Below are 20,924 nucleotides of genomic sequence, written 5' to 3'. Positions count from 1 at the left end.
AATTCTCATTCCCGAGCAGCGAGCGGCTGAAAAAAGCAAACGTCGCGGAGGAGGAAGAAGCGTATTAGCATGAGCAAGCAACGTTCCAAACAACAACAACAATCCCACTTTAAACAGCTGAAAGCCAGCCATCGTCTGTTCTGACCTTTTTGTTAGCTCCGCTGCTAAGCCCGCAGGACTAGCGTGCGCCAAAATCATGTTTTGCGCTCATTCGAGTTGTAAACCCGGCTAATGCGGTGGTGTGAAATGGTCTGACATTCTAACCACACTCACACACACAAATGCACGGCAAGCATTAATTGCTGACACGCTAGCTCGTGGCTCTCCCTTGCAGAAAACACAATCCATTATCATAAATCACATGTGCCAACACAGACAACAGCTGCATGAATAATTAAAGGTTGCAACATGAGCGCTTGGCTGCGTGCGTGTGTCCAAAAGCAACAAAACCAATCGTAAAAAATGAATACGTAAAAAGAAATCAATGTTTGTGTGGTCCAGACACAAGTTGGAGCACCTTAGCATCAATGTCCTCCTAGTGAACCAAAATACAAAAAAAGGGCTCGGAGCAATGCGGCTCCCGAGTGGTTGACCTGCTGAGCTGTGCTTCTTGCAGAAAGTTGAAAAAAATGTCTATCTTGGGTAATTTGGATGGTCGGGACGGCAAGGTGGAGGATTGCAAAGCACATATTTATACCGCCTCTCAGTCAGCTACGGAGAGGGAAGCGACGTTGGCGCGGGTCCCGTTTGGCGCCTGCACGGGATGTTGGCAAATGAAATGGCAGCGCCGTGTGACAAATGAAATGTTTGCCGTGTCTGAGTGCTGACATTTAAAGTCAGCTGCAACGGGGGGCCAGCGAGAAAAGGTCCCCGTCCATCAGCTCCACTTTGGAAGCCTTTTGTGTTTGGAACGACGACAACATCGCCGAGTGATTCTGTTAGTTTCATTTTGATACGAGCGCAGCACAGAGATTGATTTAAGACATTTTGCGCCGCGCGGCATTCCGACCCGAACAAAATAGATGACAAGAAGTCATGATTTTAAAAATAGACATCACATTTATTGGTCACCAGGAGTCGCTACTTCTGCCTACTGTACTTCCATCAACGTGACCACCGAAGTGCTGCTACCAACAGAAACGAAGCTGACACACGCCACCGTCTTCTTCTCTAAAAAGTAACACCGTGTACAAAAAGCAAGTCTCGAAAAGTAGTCCGAGTTGTCCTTGTATGGTCAATAAACAAAAAAGAAAAATTTGAGTTTTCTGCCGCCCGAGGAAAGAGGCGGTGTGGGGGCGGGCCATGCGCACGTCCCAGATGATCCTGCTCGTGCTTCCGCTGCATTTTTCCGAGAAGTTTGCGTGCTCCGGCAGACCCCGGGAGTCAATGAGATGAGCACTTTGTTTAAAAAAAAAAAAAACTCCCTCCTCGCATTACACACGACAGCACAACACTAGCGCGATGTTGGACACGAAACTAAACGGGTGACGTGATGACTCAACCCGCCCCGTCCGGACCTTTCCTCCTTCGCGGCGTCAAAGGGAATTCCCCCCCCCAAAAAATAAAGGGCGAATCCGTTCCTCTCCGATCAAAAAGCATGAGTGTGAAGCGGCCTCACCAGGACGCTGAAGGCACCAGCAGAACCAAGAGCAACGCGGGCCACGCCAGGTTCGCTTTGCACTCGCCGCTCTTTGCTCGCACACCTGACAGGAAAGAAAGGGGGGAGGGAGGGGGGTAGATTTAGGAGTAGCAGCAAATCATTATGGAATCAATCATACTACTTAAATCACTTAACATTCTGAGAGCGGGCAACTGTTGCCACGTCACATTTACGGCAAAGTATTTTTTTAGCCTTTGTTTATAGCCATCGCCATTTTGACTTGGATGAGGGCGTATTGTATATATATATATTTTTTTAGACAGCCCAATTTTAAAGCAAGTCAATTATTCTATTGGAGGTGTTGGATGGAAGCTGAACGTCTGCACTACATTTCCAAACATATTTTGTGTTGTGTGTGTGTTGAGACTGTGTCATTGTCCAAGTAATTACGGGTGCAAACAATACAGCCAGTTAAGCGGCCACGAGGATAAAACATCTGCTGGGCGGTCTTGTCTCGCCGACGTGCCGCTAGCAGGTTAATTGGCCGAGCGCGTCCGTGAAGCGTTGTGAGTGTGGGCGAGGTAATTAAAAGAGCATTAGCCAAAGAAAACTTTGTTCAGGCAAGAGCTCGGATTGCTTAATTACAACGGCTAGCATGGAGCTATGCTAGCATGCTACCTGTTCTATCAAAATTGTTAACGATTTTCGTTAAGTAGGAAAGGAATGTAAGCATCTGCCATTATTTACGTCTGTGTACTTTTTCCCACCTGTAAAATTAAAGCTAGCAAACGAACGGCGAGCGAGCGCGGCAGCCTACCGGAAGAGGTGACGAGTCGAATTTGCGAGCTGACCGCCCCGTCGCCGCCCTCGCTGAGGGCTCGCACCTCGATGACGTACGTGCCGCCCTCGGGAAGGGACAGCGTGGTGGACGGGTTGATGGTGCGGGTCACCTGGTTGTGGCCTCGGCCCTCCTGCTTGAGTAACACCTGCGGCGCCGCAGCCACACCAGAGGCCTTTTCACGTGTGCGTGTGTGGATTTTACGTCGACGCGGAAAACGTGTCTGTTACCATGTAGCCGATGACGTCGGATTCGTTTTCCTTGGCCTTTACCGGGTCCCAGCTTAAAGACACGTTGTTGCCCTCTTGAATCCATTGCAGATTGCCTGGAGGCTGCAGGGGCGCTGAAGAGCCACAAAGGAAAAAATAATAATAAAAAAAGGGGCCGGGGTACATGGTATGTTTAAACTTACGGGCTTTCCTGGTCTTGGCCATGACGGAGGCACTGGTGGGTCCTTGCCCGATGTTGTTGAAGCCTTTGACGGTGAGCACGTACTGGCTGTTCCCTTCCAAACCCCCCAGGAGCAGTGAGGTCTCGTTCTTTGCGGTTCTCTGCGTCCAGCCGGAGTCCTCCTTCTCGGACTCTTTCCAGCAGCTCACCTGGTCACGGTTAAAATTTCAAAACTTGAATCTCAACGGGAGAAGGGAATGAGTGAATGATTCCAAACACTTGAGATTCTTTGTAACTCCTGCCAACAACCATCTACAAAAAAAGTCCGTCAGGCAATGAAGTCTTAAAACTGTCAACTTAAGTCGAGTACAAGGGACTCCAGTCACATAACTGTGCGCGGTGTACCTAATGAAATGTCTGCTTGATTCATCTGAGCGTAAGTGCACCTCGTATCCTTTGGGTCTTCCGGGTCCAGGGTTGGGCGGCCTCCACGTGACTCTTATTTGCGAAGCCGAGATTGCGTAAGCTTTCACGTCGGACGGCGCCTCTCTGGGCTCTGCACACGCACACATAGACAGTTTTTTTTTTTCTTTCTTTCCAAAAACAACAAGCCACAAGTTTGAGCTCACCGCCCTCGGCCGAGTAGATGACGACGACCGGGCTGAAGGGCCCGTCGCCCTTGTTGTTGTACACGCCCACTTTCACCTCGAAGGGCGTCAGCGGCGGGAAGGTCTCGTCGCGGTACTTGTACGTGGTGGAGTCGGCCGACGTCACCATCTTCTCCTTCCAGCCGCGGGTGCCGTTGGCGCGGAAGGCCACGATGTAGCCGAAGCCCTCGCCGTTTTGGAACTCCTCAGACACGGGCTGGAACAGAAAGAAAGCGCAAAAAGATTTATTTATTTTTATTTTATTATAATTATTTTTAATTATTTTACTGCGAGGCCACAACAACCATGAAATCATGAACATCTCGTTTTGACTATTTAAAAACAACAACAACAAAAAACTCATATTGCCACTTTTTTTTTTTTTTTACCAATTTAAAACGGAAAGACACATTGAGCAGTTTCACTTTTGGAAGAACCACTGAAGAAACAAACTTTTGTCATCTGGAGCAATTTCCTCTCCGTTTACTGTAATTCGCCGCCAGTGTTCATAAAGCCGCCGTCTGTCGCAAGGCGAGCGGCTTGGCGGCACATTTGCAGCGAGACATTTGTCTCCCGGCTTCCCTGACAGGAGGACTTTTTTTTTCCTTCTACTTCTTTTGGATGACGGCTGGTGCCCCCCCCCTCCCGGGTTCTCTTCCAGCAACTCTATCCAATCAAACGGCAATTCATTAGGACGGAATTCAATTAATTAATGCGAGCCGAGCGGCTTAAGGGCCTGGCTAAATGCGCTATATGGAAAGGAGCCGCCGCCTTTTTGCGTTTAATGGGATATGTTTTAATGACGGTGCGTGACAGCCAATATTAATATTAATCAAGAGTGACTTGAAGCGCCGCCGATTCACATTTGCATGTGTTTTACACAATTTCAAGTCGATTCCTCTGGAAGGAATACACGAAAAGCGTAACGATGCCAAACGGGGGGATCGAACCTGGAGCCCTTTAGTGACGAGGCGCATCGTCGGTCGCAACACGATGACATGGCAACTTTGAGGCCGAATTTTTCTATCAAGTACTTGCATTCAGGTTTAGACTTGGTTCCAAAATGCACTTTAAGTAGGAAAGGAAAAATATGAATCAAAATCATACAAACAGCTCGGCCACTTCCAAGTGAATCGGCTCCTGGCTCAAATGAGCCGCGTCCTCCCCGATGCTAATGGCGGCGGATGAAAAGGCGATGACCAATCACCGTGACCGCGCTCGTTACCGGGATGATCAGCAGAGCTAAATGAGCTGTCATCAAAGTGGATCATTACGGGCCGGGCCGGTGACGCTTTTAGAAGCGGCGTGAACCGACGGCGTGGGGCAGCCACGTGGACAGAGCATAACGGCTCGGGTCTCGATGGGGTTCAATCACAAGCTCCGAAATTGCTTTTCCGAATCGACGATTTCTGTTTGTGGCGTTTCTAAAATATTGTGTACTTGCCAAAACGCCTTACTTTAATTTCACCTGACACCAAAAAAAAAATCAGCCAGGGCCATTTGCATCAGGTTTGATCAATCTCATTCCCTCTGCTAATTTCATCGACAAGATTTGCATATACTCCTCCCGCAACGGCAATTTAGCGTGTTTGGCAGGCACAATCCGGAATGCGCCCACATTAGCTTGCAAAATCAAGTTTGCGCCTGTCAAAGCTTTTCGTAAATCAGGCCCAGAGTGGATCATGCTCCTGGGTCAGAAAGACTTTAGCCTATTTTGGGTTTTACCATTCCTGGCATAAATCATTTATATGCGGACTGATAAATAAAGTAGGTAGATACTTGTGTAGGCTGTCAAAGGACGAAAAACTATTCAGATACTCCAGTGGGCACACGTGGACAGCGCCTGATAACTCAGCTCCCGACCAAGCGCTAATGGGCTCGGTGACTGTGAGGCCAACCCTAATGGACGCCCCCGCGGAAAAGCAGCCGACTGTTTAGTCATTCATCCCGCTCCGACGCCGTCCGTCCGGCCAGCCGGCCGTCGACGACCCTTCCGCAGATGATTGCAGAAGCCTTGCCCAACGAGCCGCCGCCTCCGGCAAAAAGGGTCGCGTCTCCTTTCATAAGCGCCTCCATCGATCACCTGGCCCCCGCTGCTGATTTATTCCCAAACGTGTTGAGCGGCGACGGGAGGAAATAGCGCACCGGCGGGAAAACCAGTTGAGGTTGCAAGAGAGAGGAGCTTGTCAAATTTATGGATGACAGTGAGGCGGAGTGGAGAGACATCATCACATTCATATTTCTTATCACTCGCTCACATGAGTGAAAACCTCCACCAAGGCCAATGGAAAGCACCGATTGCACCCAACGTACTAAATCGAGTTCTTCCTCCGGTAAAGGGAAGAAAAATATTAGAAACAGCTCTCAGTGTGATGCAGTGCAGTTGTACAGACACAATCTTAAAGGTCCATCCACCACCCGCTGCTGGTCCTCTACGATACCAAAAACATTTTAACACGTGGAGCTTTTGAAATGTCAGAACACGTGCGCCGGAGTTTGTGCTTTTAATCCAGATGCAGCTCACAGTGCTACCAAATCTGATTGCTTTGCCTTCATCAAACAATGCTACATTACTTTATCTTTTGCTTTTAGCCTTAGTTGTCGGACTACAAACCTGCCCCACTGTCCATGGTGTTCCACAGGGTTCGATCTTGGGGCCTCTGCTGTTTTCATTGCATTGCAAGAGAAGTTATGATACACTCTAAAAAAAACAACAACAAAAAAAACGACAACTCCATGTTTTAGTGATGTTTTGGGGTATCTGTAAGAGTGTCATTTCCATTCATTCCAACGGAGAAAGTTGATCCGAGGGACGAGTGAGTTGTGGTCAAGGAATGAATTAAATTCCAGTTTAAAGTGGACCACTGTATTAATATGCTAATTGGACTTAAGCCAACAATATGTTTCATCGGCGCCTCGGTCATTGACACCAACAGGCATCCATTCCATCTGGATGACGCTCGCCCCTCCACCCATCGCCCCTCCACGGCCTACGTTTCCACTCCTTCTCCCAGTGGCAGTTGGGCTGCCAGGCCCTACTTAATAACAACTTGATTGCACATCTGTTCACCTTTCCCCCTTTTGCGAAAGTGTCCTTCAACCCGTCTTAATTACAAATTCTTGGCCTTGCTCATAGTCAATCGGGACGGGCCCCGTAACCCGCCGACTCCCAACCCATCTGCGGGCTGAGCCTGCGAGAAGTTGCCGTCAATTTCCTCTTCGCTTGCCGTGAGATTGATTAGCTTTAGCGGCAGATTACAAACACATTAATACACATCGACGGGTTCATCCGTAGCCGTTCCGACCCGCTGCTTTCTTCACCTTCTTCTTCTGGCACCCAATTGCATATTCACTACATCTTCATCACGGGTCCCAGGTGGGCCGCGGGGACCGACCGCCTCGTCAGCACATTTGTCAACTGTGACCAAAGTGAGCCTCGATGCTCAAAGCTACAAGATGCGGTGGTGTTAAATACAGAACATGTCATTCGTTTTTTTTCAAACGTCTTTATTACATTTCGTGTATAGCGCCACGGCTCAGCATCCCCTGGGCCCAATGAGATAATCCTCTTTATCTCGGACGGGAGCGTCTTATTACAGTAATCACTTCTACCTCTGCTCTGGCGGAAAACAATCGTGCTTTAGCACGCTGCTCTGGCTCCCAGGATTTCTTAGCAAAAAAGAACTAAAAATATCCCTGTCTTGACCCCGCCCCCCGCAGAAGATTTTTCAGTAAAATAATCTCTTTTGTCATTGACATTCATTGTAAGTAACACACGGATAAAGTCACAGCTTTTGTGTTTGCGAGCGGCCGAGCATATATCGAGTGCGTGTCCATACTAATACTATTGTTTTTATTCCAAGCTAATTTGTTATTGATTTTGCCTCGCAGGGACGCAGCAACTTCGTCCGACTCTATCAGTAAATCAGGCACGCACACCTGATAGTGTTTGTTTAGAATAAAAACGCTGCTTTGCATTCCGCTCAAATCGATCTCGACAGTCTTTGCTTTTAATTGCGCCGTGCTCAATGCTATTTTGTTACCTCCGCATTTATAAAAGGGTTTGCTGGCGTGGTACGGTCGAACTGCTGAAGCAGAATATGGATCGGGTGACAAAATTTGGCATTTGACCGAGGGTGTGTAGACTTTTTAAATCCATACATATCCTTCTTCCCTTTCATTACTTGTGAATAATTCAAGAAGTTTAATATAAAAATTCTGACATGCAGAAGGCGTGTGTGATGGTGTCCCTGATCGGGACGGGGATGGGCGGGGCCTTGGTGCCGCTCTGTGCGCCACTGAGTGTCATTCTATTTTCATTTTAGCTGCATTTTTAGGCGGAACAACCCCAGACACTTGTCAAGGTTCCACCCCACACTAAAAAACTTTCCTCTGAGTTTTAATTAGAGACCACTCTTGACGCTTGCAAGACGGACGCGACATCGCTCATCGACTCTCCGCGACAGCAAACCCGGCGGAGTGTAAACGCTTGTGATTATTTTGCAAAACGTTCAAAATCGTTCAAGCGTTTCCTTCGAGGCTTTGGAGGCAGCGACATCCATCAAGTGCGCTTGATAACCCCCCCCCCAATTCCATTCTACCCTCCCAATGTGTGACAGGTATTCCCAGGTAAGACAAAGTGACAAATGCTAATGAATGGCCCGGCTAGCAGCGGCGGCGGCAGCGGCAGCGGCACCTTGCGCGTACCCATTAAGTCACATTCATGGCTGTGGAATTCACGAGGAGCTCCCAACGCACGGGTGGAATGGGCTGAAACGTGGCCACCTGATTGGCCCGCTCGACTGAATTATATTTCTCAAGACATTTGTCACACTGACTGAAAAACGTGAGTAGCAATAGTTGGACGGAAATAAAATGTTTCTTTGAAGCCGTTTGTCTTAAAAGCCACAGTGGTCACGGTGACATTCCAGCCCCAAATCCGTGCTTTAAAAGAAATAATAATAAAGATAAAATTGTTGCAGCGCTTACCTCCCAGGAGATGACCAGTTCGTGCCTGCGGCCATTCCCGCCACTCACATTCGTCGGCGCCACTGAGGGCACTGAAGAGCATAAAAAAGAAAGTTTTCACATTACACACCTTGAAGGCAAACTTTTAAAAAAAAACAGAAAAAAAAGATTTTCTATTTTCTACGCAGCAGCGGTTGAAGGGTACCAGCTTCTTTAGTTCGGACTCCTCGGGAAGGAGCGCTGGGATCTCCCGTGCCGATGGCGTTGCTGGCGACGACTCGGAACTCGTACTCCACCCAGGGGTTGAGTTCTACGGCCACGGCCGACTCCAGGTCCCCGGTGACGGGTTCCGGGTCTGCGACGAGCAAAAATAGAACGAACTGAACGATCCGCTTGAGTACAAGAACAAAAATGTGTACTTCCCATCACTGTTTAGTGTAACCAAAACAAGACCAAAGAAAAGCATGAAATATTTAGCTTTAGTTTCACAACCCGCTTTCTGACATTTGTTTCCAAAGCACAATTCAGTCCATCGTCGGCGAAGTTCCACACGGAGCTCAGCTTTTGTAAAGCTCTTCTTGTTATCTCACCCATGTGTTGCGCGACGGACGACGGCATTACGATGAAGCTAATTCTCATCAATTATTAACAGCCGACTACGCTTTAATGCTAATTGATGCCTTTGGTGCCTAAATACAAAAAAATCAGCACGTATGCTAAACAAGCACCGATACGCTTTATCTCCTAATTGAGGCCAAAGAGGTTACTCGCAGATACAAAGCATGGCACATTATACAAGCTCCAATTATTTTTTCAACTTGTTAAAATGTCTTCTCATGAGTTGGTTCGGGAGTCAAAAGGTTTCACGTTCACTCGTCTCGCATGGCAGGTTCCGTATGAATTACCCGTTTTGACCGTTTGCCATCCTAATGAAAACGGGCTGCGGGCCTGCAGGTGGTAGGTATTGATCGGACTGTGGTTGTCCAGGCCGCGGGTCCACGACAGGGTGGCACTGGTCTCGCTGATCTCCTCCACGATGACCACACCGGGAGGGCCGGGAGGACCTGCGAGGTTGCGAGTGAGAGAAGAAGAAATGAGATGAGTGGTTGCGTCATTTTAAGGTTGTGGAAGAGACGCCATCTGGACAACTGGACTGGAACCCAGAACCTCAGAGCTGCGAGGCAAATGTGCCAACCACTTGCACAAAGGCAAGTCACAGAAAATTTTGCAGAACGCATCGCCGTCACAAACGACATTCTGTTCCGGTCGGTAACAGTTTGCAGCTGCTCCACGAAGGCAATTAGACAAACGAATTAGCATGAAAAGCAGAAATCTGAAAAACAAAGCCGACTAAACTGCAAACACAATCGGCGCTGATCTGAGAGAGAAATGCTCCAACGTAGGTTTTTTTTTTTTAGGTGTCAGGAGTCGCCGTGTTCCAATAAAAGCCAACATATGTTTACCTCCGTCTTGTTTAGTGGCGGCAAACGCGAGGACTCGAGGGAAAGGTGAGGTGGAGCGAACAGCTGGCGTTCTCTCCGACGAAAAGGCAAATGTGCTGTGTCGCCAGCAAGGTGTCCCGTTAGAAGGTGACCGTAAAAGTGGCTCACTGACAAATGAGAAGACGCTCGGAATGTGCCAGGCTGCCGTTTCAAAAGCGATCTGGAGCAACGCCACCATCATCCCGCGGTCACATGTCCATATGTAATCATTTGAAGAATAATTTCAACTTTATTCTTCCCGTAGCGCCAACAGAGATTTGGCGACTTGAAAGTGGCTCACCTCGAACAAGAAGTTGGGCCTCGGCGCCGATGGTGTCGGCGCTGGTCTGGGCCCTGCAGCCGTACTTGCCAGCGTGCTTCAGCAAAATGCTCCTAATCATCAAATCCACCGTGGACGACTGCTGCAAAGACATACAAGTCAGACATGAGAAGGATTCGGAATGCGCTTGAAAGGAAAGCGTGCCATGCCTTTACATGTTAGAGCTCAAGCGGCTGGGGAAAAAAAGGCTTCCTGTTAAATTCAGCCGCTAGTACCTGTCCCCACACCCCCTTCTTCCTTTTTGCTGTGGGAAATAAGAAGTGCCGAAAGCTACAAAGCCACGCGAGCTCCTTTGGCGGCTGCCGATTAAAAGTGCAGAGCGTGCGTCTCCGCCGCCCGCCAACAGGGAGGGAGCGAGCTGCTGCTGCTCAATGTCGTTTGATGGTGAGACAATGACTTGTCGGGACAGATGTGACTTTAAAACAAGGCTTCTGCATTTCCTGCATGCCACCAGAGACGGGAGTTGGAAGAAAGTCTCCGGTAACGTTCAAACTTCCACCCCGGCAAGATAAATTTCCACTATCTTGAACGCTACGTTTCTGCTTACTTTGGCTCGGACAGTCTGGATGTACTCAAAATGGCCGCCGGCGTGCTGGAAGCTGATTGGCTTGTGGTTGAACAGCCACTGGAAGGAGACGTCCAGCGAGGTGTCGTGCGTGGCCTTGCAGCTCAGCACCACGCTCTCGCCCACCGTCACCTCCGCCCGGTTGGGGCTCAGCTCCACGCGCATGGCCTCTGCAAGCACAAAGCTGCTGCACTGTCACCTCAGACGGAGCGGCTGTGATGTCGTCAGTCGTCAGGTCGAGTCGAAACTCGGCGGAGCGTGCCGCCAGCCGCCGGGGCATCGCTTACCTTTCACCCAGAGCGTGGCCGTCATCTCGGCCCAGCCCAGCTGATTCTCCGCCCGGCACACGTAGTCGCCTTCATCGGCGCGGCTGGCGTTGACGATCCTCAGAGTGTTGTTCCTCAACAGCATCAGCCTGCCGCACAGCAACAACACCCGTCGCTCATCGCTATGGTGACACTCGGGGAGGTGCACTGGATGTAAATCCGATTGCGACATCAAAACAAAGGACGTTTTGGGCCGTGTACTTTTGGATGCCATGTTTGCTTTATTGATGGTGACGCAACATTGACATGAAAGCCTTTCGGTGCAGATCAATGAGCAATTTGAATATGTTAATGAGGCTGACCCGCAGGTAACGCTGTGAGTTGGCTCGCATCCCCGGAGGATTTAAAGCGCAGATGTTTCTCGAGATAGAGCCGACGCTCAGAACGTTTTAGTCATGGAGGTTGGCGGGTGAAAAAAAAAAATCCGTTAACGACACTTTGACTTCAACCGCTTTTTGCCTTTGAGGTCGAGAACAAAAGCGGCGCATCCGTCGCCTGACTATCAATTCCGGCCGGGGGGGTGGGGAGTGATTCTTTTTCAAGAACATGGCAGTTCCTTTTCAAATCAACGTACGGCGGAGCGTTACACTCATGCATCCGCCTAACAAAAGCTGTCAAAAGCGAGTCTCGCATTTCACCGCCGCGTCCTCTGGGGAGACGCCGAAGTGTAATCGACGGGAAAAACAAACAGGTGAGCATGCCGAGACTCCTAAGTAGCCGCTGAAGGACGCGCCGAATGTTTGCTGAAGAACGGGCGCAGAAAGAACAAGTGGGGGACTACGGTCGTGTGATTTAGAATTTGGTGGCGTTTACAATTAAATTCTTTTTTAAATTGGATCATTTTTGGATTTTATTTTGCTATTTGTGAGCGCTGTGCGATGGATGTGAACGCAATTTAACTAGTTTCACAATAAGAAGCTAATGCTAAGGCATCGCAAATAACAAATATAAAAATTAAGAATAGATACTCAAAGTAGCTAATTTATGAAAATATTTTGTGACAGCACAGACTTTTTTAACTGGGGTAAACAGTAACTTGGGACTTGAAGGTTCGAGATCTAGACTTTATGACTTGTATGTGTGAATTACATCCACGCCAGCGCAGGAAAAATTTATTTTTCTCGTCATCTATTTCAGGCTTGTGAGTCATTGATGCCATTCAAATTAATTACGATTGTTTGGTATTTAAATGTCACTCCCCCCCCCCCCCCTTCATAATGCGCGAAGCTCATTGAAATTGGCAAAGAGGACGCCGGGAAGGCGTGACCGAATCCTGACAAGCGCAATTCACGAGGCAATCTGCAGCCAGGGAGACATTTTTTCAAACCAGGGCATTAGCAAATTCACGTCCCCCCCCACAAGGACGTCGACATACAGAGGACAAGACGGCGACCGGCGCCTACTCGGGACATGCAAATTGAGCTGAGCGTAGGATATTTAAAGCAAACAATCACAATTTAGAGGTGACCTATTTGAAAAAAAAAAGAAATCTTTCCGAAACACTCATTAAAGACTTCTTAGTGAATTTGACTGAAAGGTTGATTTGTTTATATTGTTTTGTCCCGTGATTGACTGGCGACCTGTCCCAGGTGTACAAAATGGAGGCATAGCATTCAGCAAGAATGATGAAGATTTAAAAGCTGCATTGACCCGTTTCTCACCGGGGAGAAAAAAAAAGGATTAATACTTTGTGTTTAGGCAACAAAAAGCTTGAACATTAGCGGAAATCCATGTTAATTACGCACCTTCATTAAGTCGGGACAGCTGTCAATGACAGATAAACGCGGGCGGGTCTTTTCGATTCACCCCGAAAAAGAACGATGGCCTCGCCGCCCGTAAACCTCGCCGCTCTACAAAGGCCAATGTCACAAAATCGTTGCCGCAGTCGGGTCGGGTCAACACCTGAACGCCGGGCTGCTTTTGTTTCCAGATAGGAATCACCTTTATCACACGCTGGATCAGGACTGACCTTTTTAAAGCGCTGCCTATTGATTTCGTCCCAGCAGAGTGACGGGGTCGCAAAGGAGCCGTTCTCGGTCGGCAACAATTGGCAAACTTTTGAGTTTACTTCATTTTTGAACGTATTTGTATTATGTAGGCCAAAAACTTAAAGGGGACGTCAACCCCCATTCATTTTCTTTACAATAAAATGTTCCATGTACCACACGAGTACAACCAATCACGGCTCAGCTTCAGAAAACCGGTGACCTGTGATTGGTTGTGATGGGTGCCTCGAGCTGAAAGAAGCTGGCAAAGTCTGCTTCAGAGGTACAATTCCGAAGAGTTTTCTGCTCCCAGAACACTTGACTTTATCTCAGGTCAGATAAGAGCCCGATCGCAGGTACAACTTTCCCCGCGGCTGCCACAGAAAAATAGATTTGCAGCTTTGACGAATGCCTCCGAGGCTTTATCGGGTTCAGGCGAGCCTGAGTCATTAATCATCATTTTATAGGCTCGCACACTCCGCAAAGCCAAAAAGGCAATCTTCTGCAGCGGCGGCGAGTTCAAACAACAGCTCGATTCCCTCTTTGGACTATTTTAGAGACGACATATCTCTGTTCAAATGACCGCATCAAAGGAACTTTTGACACGTGAGCAGCGACACTCCGAAGGATTCTGATCATTAAGCCGGGGCGGAAAAAGTCCCGACGCTGACGGGTAGACATTTTTCACAACGTAGCTCACTTTGATTGACGGAGCCCGACGGATGCTCCCGGTGAAAGGACCACGCCTCAACGTGCACGAGACCTCCGAATGCAATAGTGGGCTCCGCGAGGGAGGGGGGGGGGGGAGTCTCTGAAGTAGCAACAGCAGTGTTTTGTTTCACACTGACACTTCATTTCAGTCACACTAATAAAACCGGCACGCCTCCTAAGGCCCTTGCCGTGGGGGGAACGCTTTAAAAAATAACGAAGTGAAAATATGGCGAGAGGCAAACTTTTCTCGACTTTATGAATATTTTAACCCAGGGAAATTAAAATCAACTTGGATGCTTTTAAACATGCAAGTTTGGAACTTTCAGATGTGGCTACTAAAACAGTCAGTAAACAATTATCGGTCGGTGGAGCCACGCATGTGCAGTGCACGTCAAATTGTTACAAATCGATATTTCCATTTTGAAATGAATTTAAATGACAGCCCAATAAAACCATTCCAAAACTACATTTTATAACAGTGGAGTCAGTTTTTTTAAAAAAGGGGCCTCATTAGTAATTCCCGCCTACCTTTTGGTGGGCTGTATCCTCCGATCGGCTCGCCTCCACGTGATCCGCGGCTTGGGCGACGCCCGAGGTTTGCACTCGATGGACGCGTCCTTGCCCAGCGTGGCGATGACTCGCACCGGATTGGGCACAAAGACGGGCGCCGACGCTGTGAGGCAGCAAGCAGTGACGGGGTTTTGTCAAACAGTCGTTTCAGCAAGGTCATTTACTTTACTTACATCATATTTACTTTTATTTCTTTTTTTCTTTTACTAAAACTAATAAAAAACAAGTTAAAATCAAACAAATTAAAAAAAAAGGCAACATGAAATAAAAACAAAATAATATAAGAAATTATGAAAAATCAAAAAAAAAAAAAAAAAGCTATTCCAACCCTGTTATGTACACAAGACTGGAAATGAAGGCGTAATTGTGAAATGGGGCCGCATCTTCATCATCATCCTCATCATGTGTATTACAACACATCAAGGCCACGTCCAGGCTGCGAGGCTTTGTCAGCCAGCATTATTCAAATGCTGAGTGACACTTCCCAAGTGACATTACACACAATGACAATCCAATCGCGACCGTAGCTGCGGGCTGTCCCGGCCGACCGGTTCCATGCCACCCTCCCGTCTTCCGGGCCGTAGCGGCGGACGCCCGCTTGCCAGCCCTGACGTCTGTGCGCTTTCATCAGAGTCGGAGCGCGACCCGCTGCCGGTGGCGTCGCCCACCGCTTGTCAGCAATGGGCTGACGCGGCCCACGGCGCCGAGCAACAGCCGGCCTCCAGTGATCGTTCATCCGCCGACTGTTTTTTAGCCGCTCTTGAGTTTTTGCGCGGGGGCGTCACCGGATTAGAAATTCCATCCATCCTCGTCAGGTCTTGTTAAAGTTTCGTTAACATCTTCTGGACAGTGTGACACAGTTGCCAGCGTCTGTACCCTGTTTAGGGAGTCGAGGGAAAAAAAAAAAAGCGAGAACAAAAAGGTGCTTTTGATTGTCCCAAATGCCAGCGATTCCCCTTCAAAGAGGGCATGCCACACTGACAGTAAATCAAAGCCTCCCTCGGGGGAGCACGAAAAGGGGAATGGGTGTCACCAGCTGCGTTCCACTATACAAGATGACAAGGAGAAAATGGCGCAGCAACACACAGCGAGCGCAGAGGGCGGCCAGCCTAACCGTGTCTCGCTGGATCCAAATCGTCTTCCATCTCCGGCTACCAGTCGCCGAAGTCCAATGACTCATTCGACTTGTGTATTTAAATTGAAAGTCAACTCAAAAACTTTCTTTACAATAATCCTCACCGTATTCAGATTTGTGGCGGCCATTTTGCAACTTGCCGTCCACTGAAAATGACATCACGGTTGCTCGGGGCTCACAACCAATCACGGCTTAGCTGGCAAATGTCACATGACTAAACTCCACTGAAGGACCTTCTCAGTCTGATGTCATGATCAAAAAACTTAAAAGGTGTTATAGAGCTAAAAAAAAAAAAGCGTGTACCTAAAATCTTGAGTTCGGCATTGGAGTAAATGGCGCCGTACTTATTTTCCGCCACACACTGGTACATTCCCGAGTCCACGGGCTGCAGCTTGTGAATAGAGAGCTCGCCGTTCACGATCTCCACTCGACCCTTGAACGCAAAGAGAATGGCCGCTTGATGATGATTCATGGCGACATGGTTCTTTTGGCAAAAATAAGAAGCGGAGAGGTGCTTGTACCTGCGACGTCAAGGGCAAACCGTTGCGCAACCAACGATAGGTAGGCCGGGGCCTCCCCGTGGCCTTGCACTCCCAATGGAGCTTCTCGCCGCTATCCAGCTGAGAGTCATTAATCATCCGCACCCACTGCGGCAGTGCTGGAAGAGAAAGAAGGACGAAAAAAAAAAATAATCAAATCACTGAAACATCCCTAATGTGACATTTTGCTAGCTTTGAGCTCAGTTAGCCTCAATCAGATCCGATATTGAAACTCAAAAGGCAGATTGTTGTATCCACTAGGAGTGCATGTTTGGATGCTTTATCAGCCCATCTTGTAGGATTTTATATTTTTCCAACGCTTACAGCGTCACTTGCAAGAAATGTGCGCTTTTGGCGCCCTCCTTTTCATCTGGAAGTCTCTGTCTATCTACTCAATCCATTTTTCAATACGTGAACGTATATTCATGAGATTATAAAATTTACAAGGACCTTTCGTTGGAGTCGGATCGTTCGTCTTGCGTGGGAGCGAGAATATTAATCAGCCACCGAGAACCGAGTAACCAGCGCCGGCCCGCCCGTTCCTTCTTTTAGTTTAATCTTTTAAGGTCTTTTTTTTTTTTTTTTTTATTAAACTTTTTTCTCAGTTATGTTAATAATGCACAAACGACGAGGGCTGGTCTTTTGAAATGAAAGAAATGCAAATTAATTCAAAGAAAATGAAAGATGCAAGTGGCTTTTTCTTTCAAGCGAAATCCTTGAAGTGATCAAACTTTAAACTGAGATGCTGCCGCTAAAATTTTCCATTACACATCCGGCTAGGAGTTTTTAAGCCGATTCCCGAGTACGAGTTCGTCAAAGGACGAGCCCTGTCCCTGTCCCAAAATGGCCGACTGCCTGTTCAATTTCAGGCCGGAGAACTTTTTCATGTATCATATTCGTGTTTTTAAGTCAATTCCCGAGTATCAAAGAACGAGCCCTGGTACTGTCCCAAGATGACCGACTTCTAGTTCGATTTTAGGCAGAGAACTTTTTCATGTTTCAGGTGAAACTACAAAAGAACAAAAAAAGGCCTCTCTTCATTTTGGTGGATTGGTCTTGAAAGATTAGTCGAAATGCTCCAAAATATCTACATGACAAAACTTGGTAAGCTTGTGGTTTTTTGAAGTGGTAATGAATTTATTGAGAATAATTGGAACGATAAAACAAATTCCAAAGGGGCTTTTGCTTATTGGGTGTCCAATAAAGTTTCTCCAAATAAGATGTTTTTTATGCGCCCGGTGTGATTAATACGTTAGATTTACAGCTTTTCATGTCCACTAATGCAATTCCGGGTTTCCCGAATGCACCGCTGTTCCCATTGTTGTCTATTTCGTGCAATTTCAGTTTGGCCCAATGTTGTTGTCTGATTGCTCCTTTATGGCCAGGAATGTCCAATTCACAATAAAAGCCCAACATAGTATCAGATGACCTCAAGGAAATTACTTTTAGCCGCAACAAGCTGGGGCTTCTTTTCTCCTTGTGCTGTCAACTGAATCAAGGCGGCGGCGACGGCGGCGGCACAGGACCTTGGAAGTGTGTCCCGCCCCAAAGCGGCGGTACTTCATTACGTCGGCCTTGTGCGTGTGGCACGGCTTGAATTGGGTGGCCCCTTCCTTTATGATCCCTTGCAAAATAAGTCAGCGTGCCTACGCTAGCATTTTCCCTAAGAATTGTCGCAAAGTTTAAATACAAACGCTTTTTACATAGCGGTTGGTCACTGACACATTTGGAGGGGGAAATAAAAACATTTCAGCATACCAAATTTCCCTACTTTTTTTTAACCTCGTCTACAAATAACCTGATCTATACCTCTATTTTTGAAAAATCAGATGCGCCCCTTGAGCACAAAAGTTTGCACACCCACGTCCTGAAAGAAAAGCGCCGGCTAATTGGCTATGGTAGTCAGCAACATAATTAGACTTTTCTTGACACTGTTTTTTTTCTCGGCTTGGAGCTAAAATTAAATCCTGCCACCATTCAAGAAAATGTTGGTAACTGCCCAGCTTTTCCTTTAAAGAATGTTATTAAGGAGTGCTCGGCCCAATTGGCACGGTGACGATTTTAAATTAAAACGGGCAGCGGTTTGATGTTTGCTAGGTGATTATTACTGACAAAACTCCTCCCATCCTGAGATACAAATCATAACATGACTGACAGAAATGAGGAGCGCTACAGTGCAAAAACTGAGCACATAAAAAAAAAAGTATGTGAGGAGTATATTATATAAAATATTTAATTGAAGCCAAAATTTGATTTGGCAATGTTTTCTAAAACAAATAAAAACAGCAAGCCTGAAAAAAAGAGGATACAAGAGGATGAAGTAGGTTTTCTTTCCAAAGACTGAGAAGCATGCTTGAGACTTACTATAGACCTGCAGATGTCCCTTGAAAGCCGTCCCTCCCCTCGGGTTCTCAGCTTTGCACTCGTACGTCCCCGAGTCCTCCAGCTGGATGTTGGGGATCTCCAAGACGGCCTGAGACTTGCGGAGTCGGGCCTTTTTCGGAATATTGCCGTTGATCTTTCGCCACGTGATTGTGGGCACCGGACTGTGAGGAGAAAAAAAAAAGGTAAGGAGTAGAGTTTCGAATATTGTGGAAGAGGAACGCGTCTGTGCTTTCTTTCTTCACTTTATTTCCTCCCAGCCCAGATGACATCTCAATTAGCATTCGGGGCAATTTCTGGGCCGACCTTCAAAACGGCTCGGTGATTAAGAGTCGGCATTGACTCCACGCCGGGCTGCTCACGAAGAATCACTTGATTAAGATGCACGTAGGTATTGTCTACCCGCTACTTTTTTTTTTCTTTCTCCAGAAACATCCGTCTCTCAGACACATTAAGCGTCTGCCTCGAGAGCACGGCTTGCTGTTATAATAAGCCACTCTACTCCCGCTCAACGTGAAGGCCCTCGCCATTCTACAACACCCCCCCCCCCCCTTTCCCGAGGCTGAACAAGCATCTGCCAGGATTTGTCGAGTTTGATTCCCCTCGGGCTCAGTTAAACTAAAAAGCGAGTGGGCTGCTGTACGGCAATTTAGGCAAAAGTCTCCAAAACGTTTCAGGGCGCAAGTGAAAGGAAGCGGGGAGATGAAAGTCTTTGAACCGACGCCACTTTTTTCTTGGAATGAAAAAGACGGCGTTTCAACTTTGATCCATCCGTCCATGCATTCCGTTTCGTGTTGGGAAGTTGGCGGGAGTCTTTCCAGATTGACTGCGCACCGTGGATTGATTGGTCAACGGTCAATCACAGCACACAGATGGACTGAGAATTTTTTGACACCTCCGCAAAAAATTTGTCATGACTTGAAAGTGATGAAATTGGAATTTGGAGCAAAATGTGCAAGGAGCTCAAAACGAGGATCGCATTTCTTATGTTGCGAAATTTTGTTCTTGAACAGAACGTGACGTCATCGCGCCAATCATGGTCACCATGAGCGCCGAGAAAACCGAAGGGCGTCCTTCGCCAAATTCACGACGCCATTCTAAGCACCATCATCCGTCTCAACTAACTGCAAATGGGTCTCTGATGGAAAGTTATCAAAGGGAATTGAGTTTAGCGAGGAGAGAACCAGGCACAGCTGCTGTTTGGCTTTTTTTTGTCGGTAGAATTTTCAGTCCCCGCGTTGAGATGTTTGGGAAGGAATTTGGCGTAATGAGCGACGCTGATTGGAATCTAGGTAAACGGCGATGAGGTTTACAGTGATTTGTTTTAGATTAGAGACACTGGATGACAGACAGCCATGAATAATTCATGCTGACTAATTATAAACATAATGGAGTGTGTGATGCGAGCAAATTTTTGCACAAAAGCAAATCGCTTTTCTCTCGAGAAGATTGAAAATATGTCACGGCATGTTTTTTTTTTTTGTGTGTAATTGTTGTAAAATTAACAGAAAATCTTACTTACAGTCATCAGACCAGATATTTGCCAAGTCTTAAACTTCGGTCAGATCCCAAAAAAATAACCAAAAACTAGCACTTGATTTTATTTGATTTCATAGATTTTTTTTCCCGTTTAATATTTCAATGTTTTACTGCATTGTAAATGACTATTATATTACATTCTTTCATCTAATGTTCAAACGCCATCATTGTAATATTACACTTTGACTTATTGATAATACTCCTAATGACATTTTGATCAAGTCGCATCTTTTATTAAATTTCTTCTTGTCATCATCTGACTGAGAGCCTGATAAGCTTTCACCGAGATTGAACTAGCTAGCGTCATAAAACCTCTCAATGTTGGTGTTATGAAACCCAACGACCCCTGGCCCCCGCAAACGCGGCCAGAACTGTTTCAGCGTTTCCGACAGCTCCCGCGATGCTAACTTTAGTAAGTGTGCTAAGTGCACTCTCTATGGACTCTCCCCTCCTGGCAGACGACTATTACAATGTCATTTATTTTCCGTGCCAATATAACCTTGTCCCGCTCCGCTCATTCATTCAACCCAGAGCTTAGATACACACACACACACACACACACATATACTTTAAGCCTTATCCCTAAGGGTGGAGACATCTAACACACACACCCACTCTCTTAACATCCCGCCTGAAGAAGTCATGTAATGGAAAAAAGACATTTTAAGAGGACAGGAAAAAGACAGGGAACATTAACCGAGCTGTGATGAGCTATGCTGCTCTTTGTTAAAAATCAGATTTTATTATCAGCCGCCACGGCAAATACCCAGCGTTTATTTGCGCAATTTATCCTTGTTTACTTACTTGCCGAGCGCGAAGCACTCCAGTCTGACGGTGACGCCTCTGGCAGCCAATACCGAGGTGGGGAAGTGCACCTCAATTTTGGGCTCGTATTCACCCATGATACC

General features: G+C 47.2%; 1 protein-coding gene across 2 annotated transcripts in view; it reads right to left on the bottom strand.

Moving 5' to 3' along the window:
• Positions 1 to 1,036: 1,036 nt before the first annotated feature.
• Positions 1,037 to 20,924, bottom strand: part of cntn5 (contactin 5) — a 44,225-nt gene continuing 24,337 nt past the window's right edge. For both annotated transcript variants that reach the window (XM_061281820.1, XM_061281819.1), the window contains exons 8-24: positions 20,821 to 20,923; positions 18,460 to 18,641; positions 16,078 to 16,214; positions 15,860 to 15,989; positions 14,380 to 14,524; positions 11,117 to 11,244; positions 10,812 to 10,999; positions 10,226 to 10,346; positions 9,349 to 9,507; positions 8,649 to 8,798; positions 8,465 to 8,535; positions 3,458 to 3,692; positions 3,275 to 3,384; positions 2,851 to 3,037; positions 2,669 to 2,781; positions 2,418 to 2,586; positions 1,037 to 1,703 (exon numbers count right to left, since the gene is read on the bottom strand). In XM_061281820.1, coding sequence (XP_061137804.1) covers positions 1,615 to 1,703; positions 2,418 to 2,586; positions 2,669 to 2,781; positions 2,851 to 3,037; positions 3,275 to 3,384; positions 3,458 to 3,692; positions 8,465 to 8,535; positions 8,649 to 8,798; positions 9,349 to 9,507; positions 10,226 to 10,346; positions 10,812 to 10,999; positions 11,117 to 11,244; positions 14,380 to 14,524; positions 15,860 to 15,989; positions 16,078 to 16,214; positions 18,460 to 18,641; positions 20,821 to 20,923 — 2,417 coding nt within the window. In that variant the 3' untranslated portion in view covers positions 1,037 to 1,614. The remainder of the gene's footprint in view (positions 1,704 to 2,417; positions 2,587 to 2,668; positions 2,782 to 2,850; positions 3,038 to 3,274; positions 3,385 to 3,457; positions 3,693 to 8,464; positions 8,536 to 8,648; positions 8,799 to 9,348; positions 9,508 to 10,225; positions 10,347 to 10,811; positions 11,000 to 11,116; positions 11,245 to 14,379; positions 14,525 to 15,859; positions 15,990 to 16,077; positions 16,215 to 18,459; positions 18,642 to 20,820; position 20,924) is intronic.

This window comes from Syngnathus typhle, linkage group LG6, assembly GCF_033458585.1.
Source record: "Syngnathus typhle isolate RoL2023-S1 ecotype Sweden linkage group LG6, RoL_Styp_1.0, whole genome shotgun sequence".
NCBI classification, from domain to species: Eukaryota; Metazoa; Chordata; class Actinopteri; order Syngnathiformes; family Syngnathidae; genus Syngnathus; species Syngnathus typhle.
Note: the sequence above shows the minus strand (reverse complement) of the source record. Positions and strands in the feature narration are given on the sequence as shown.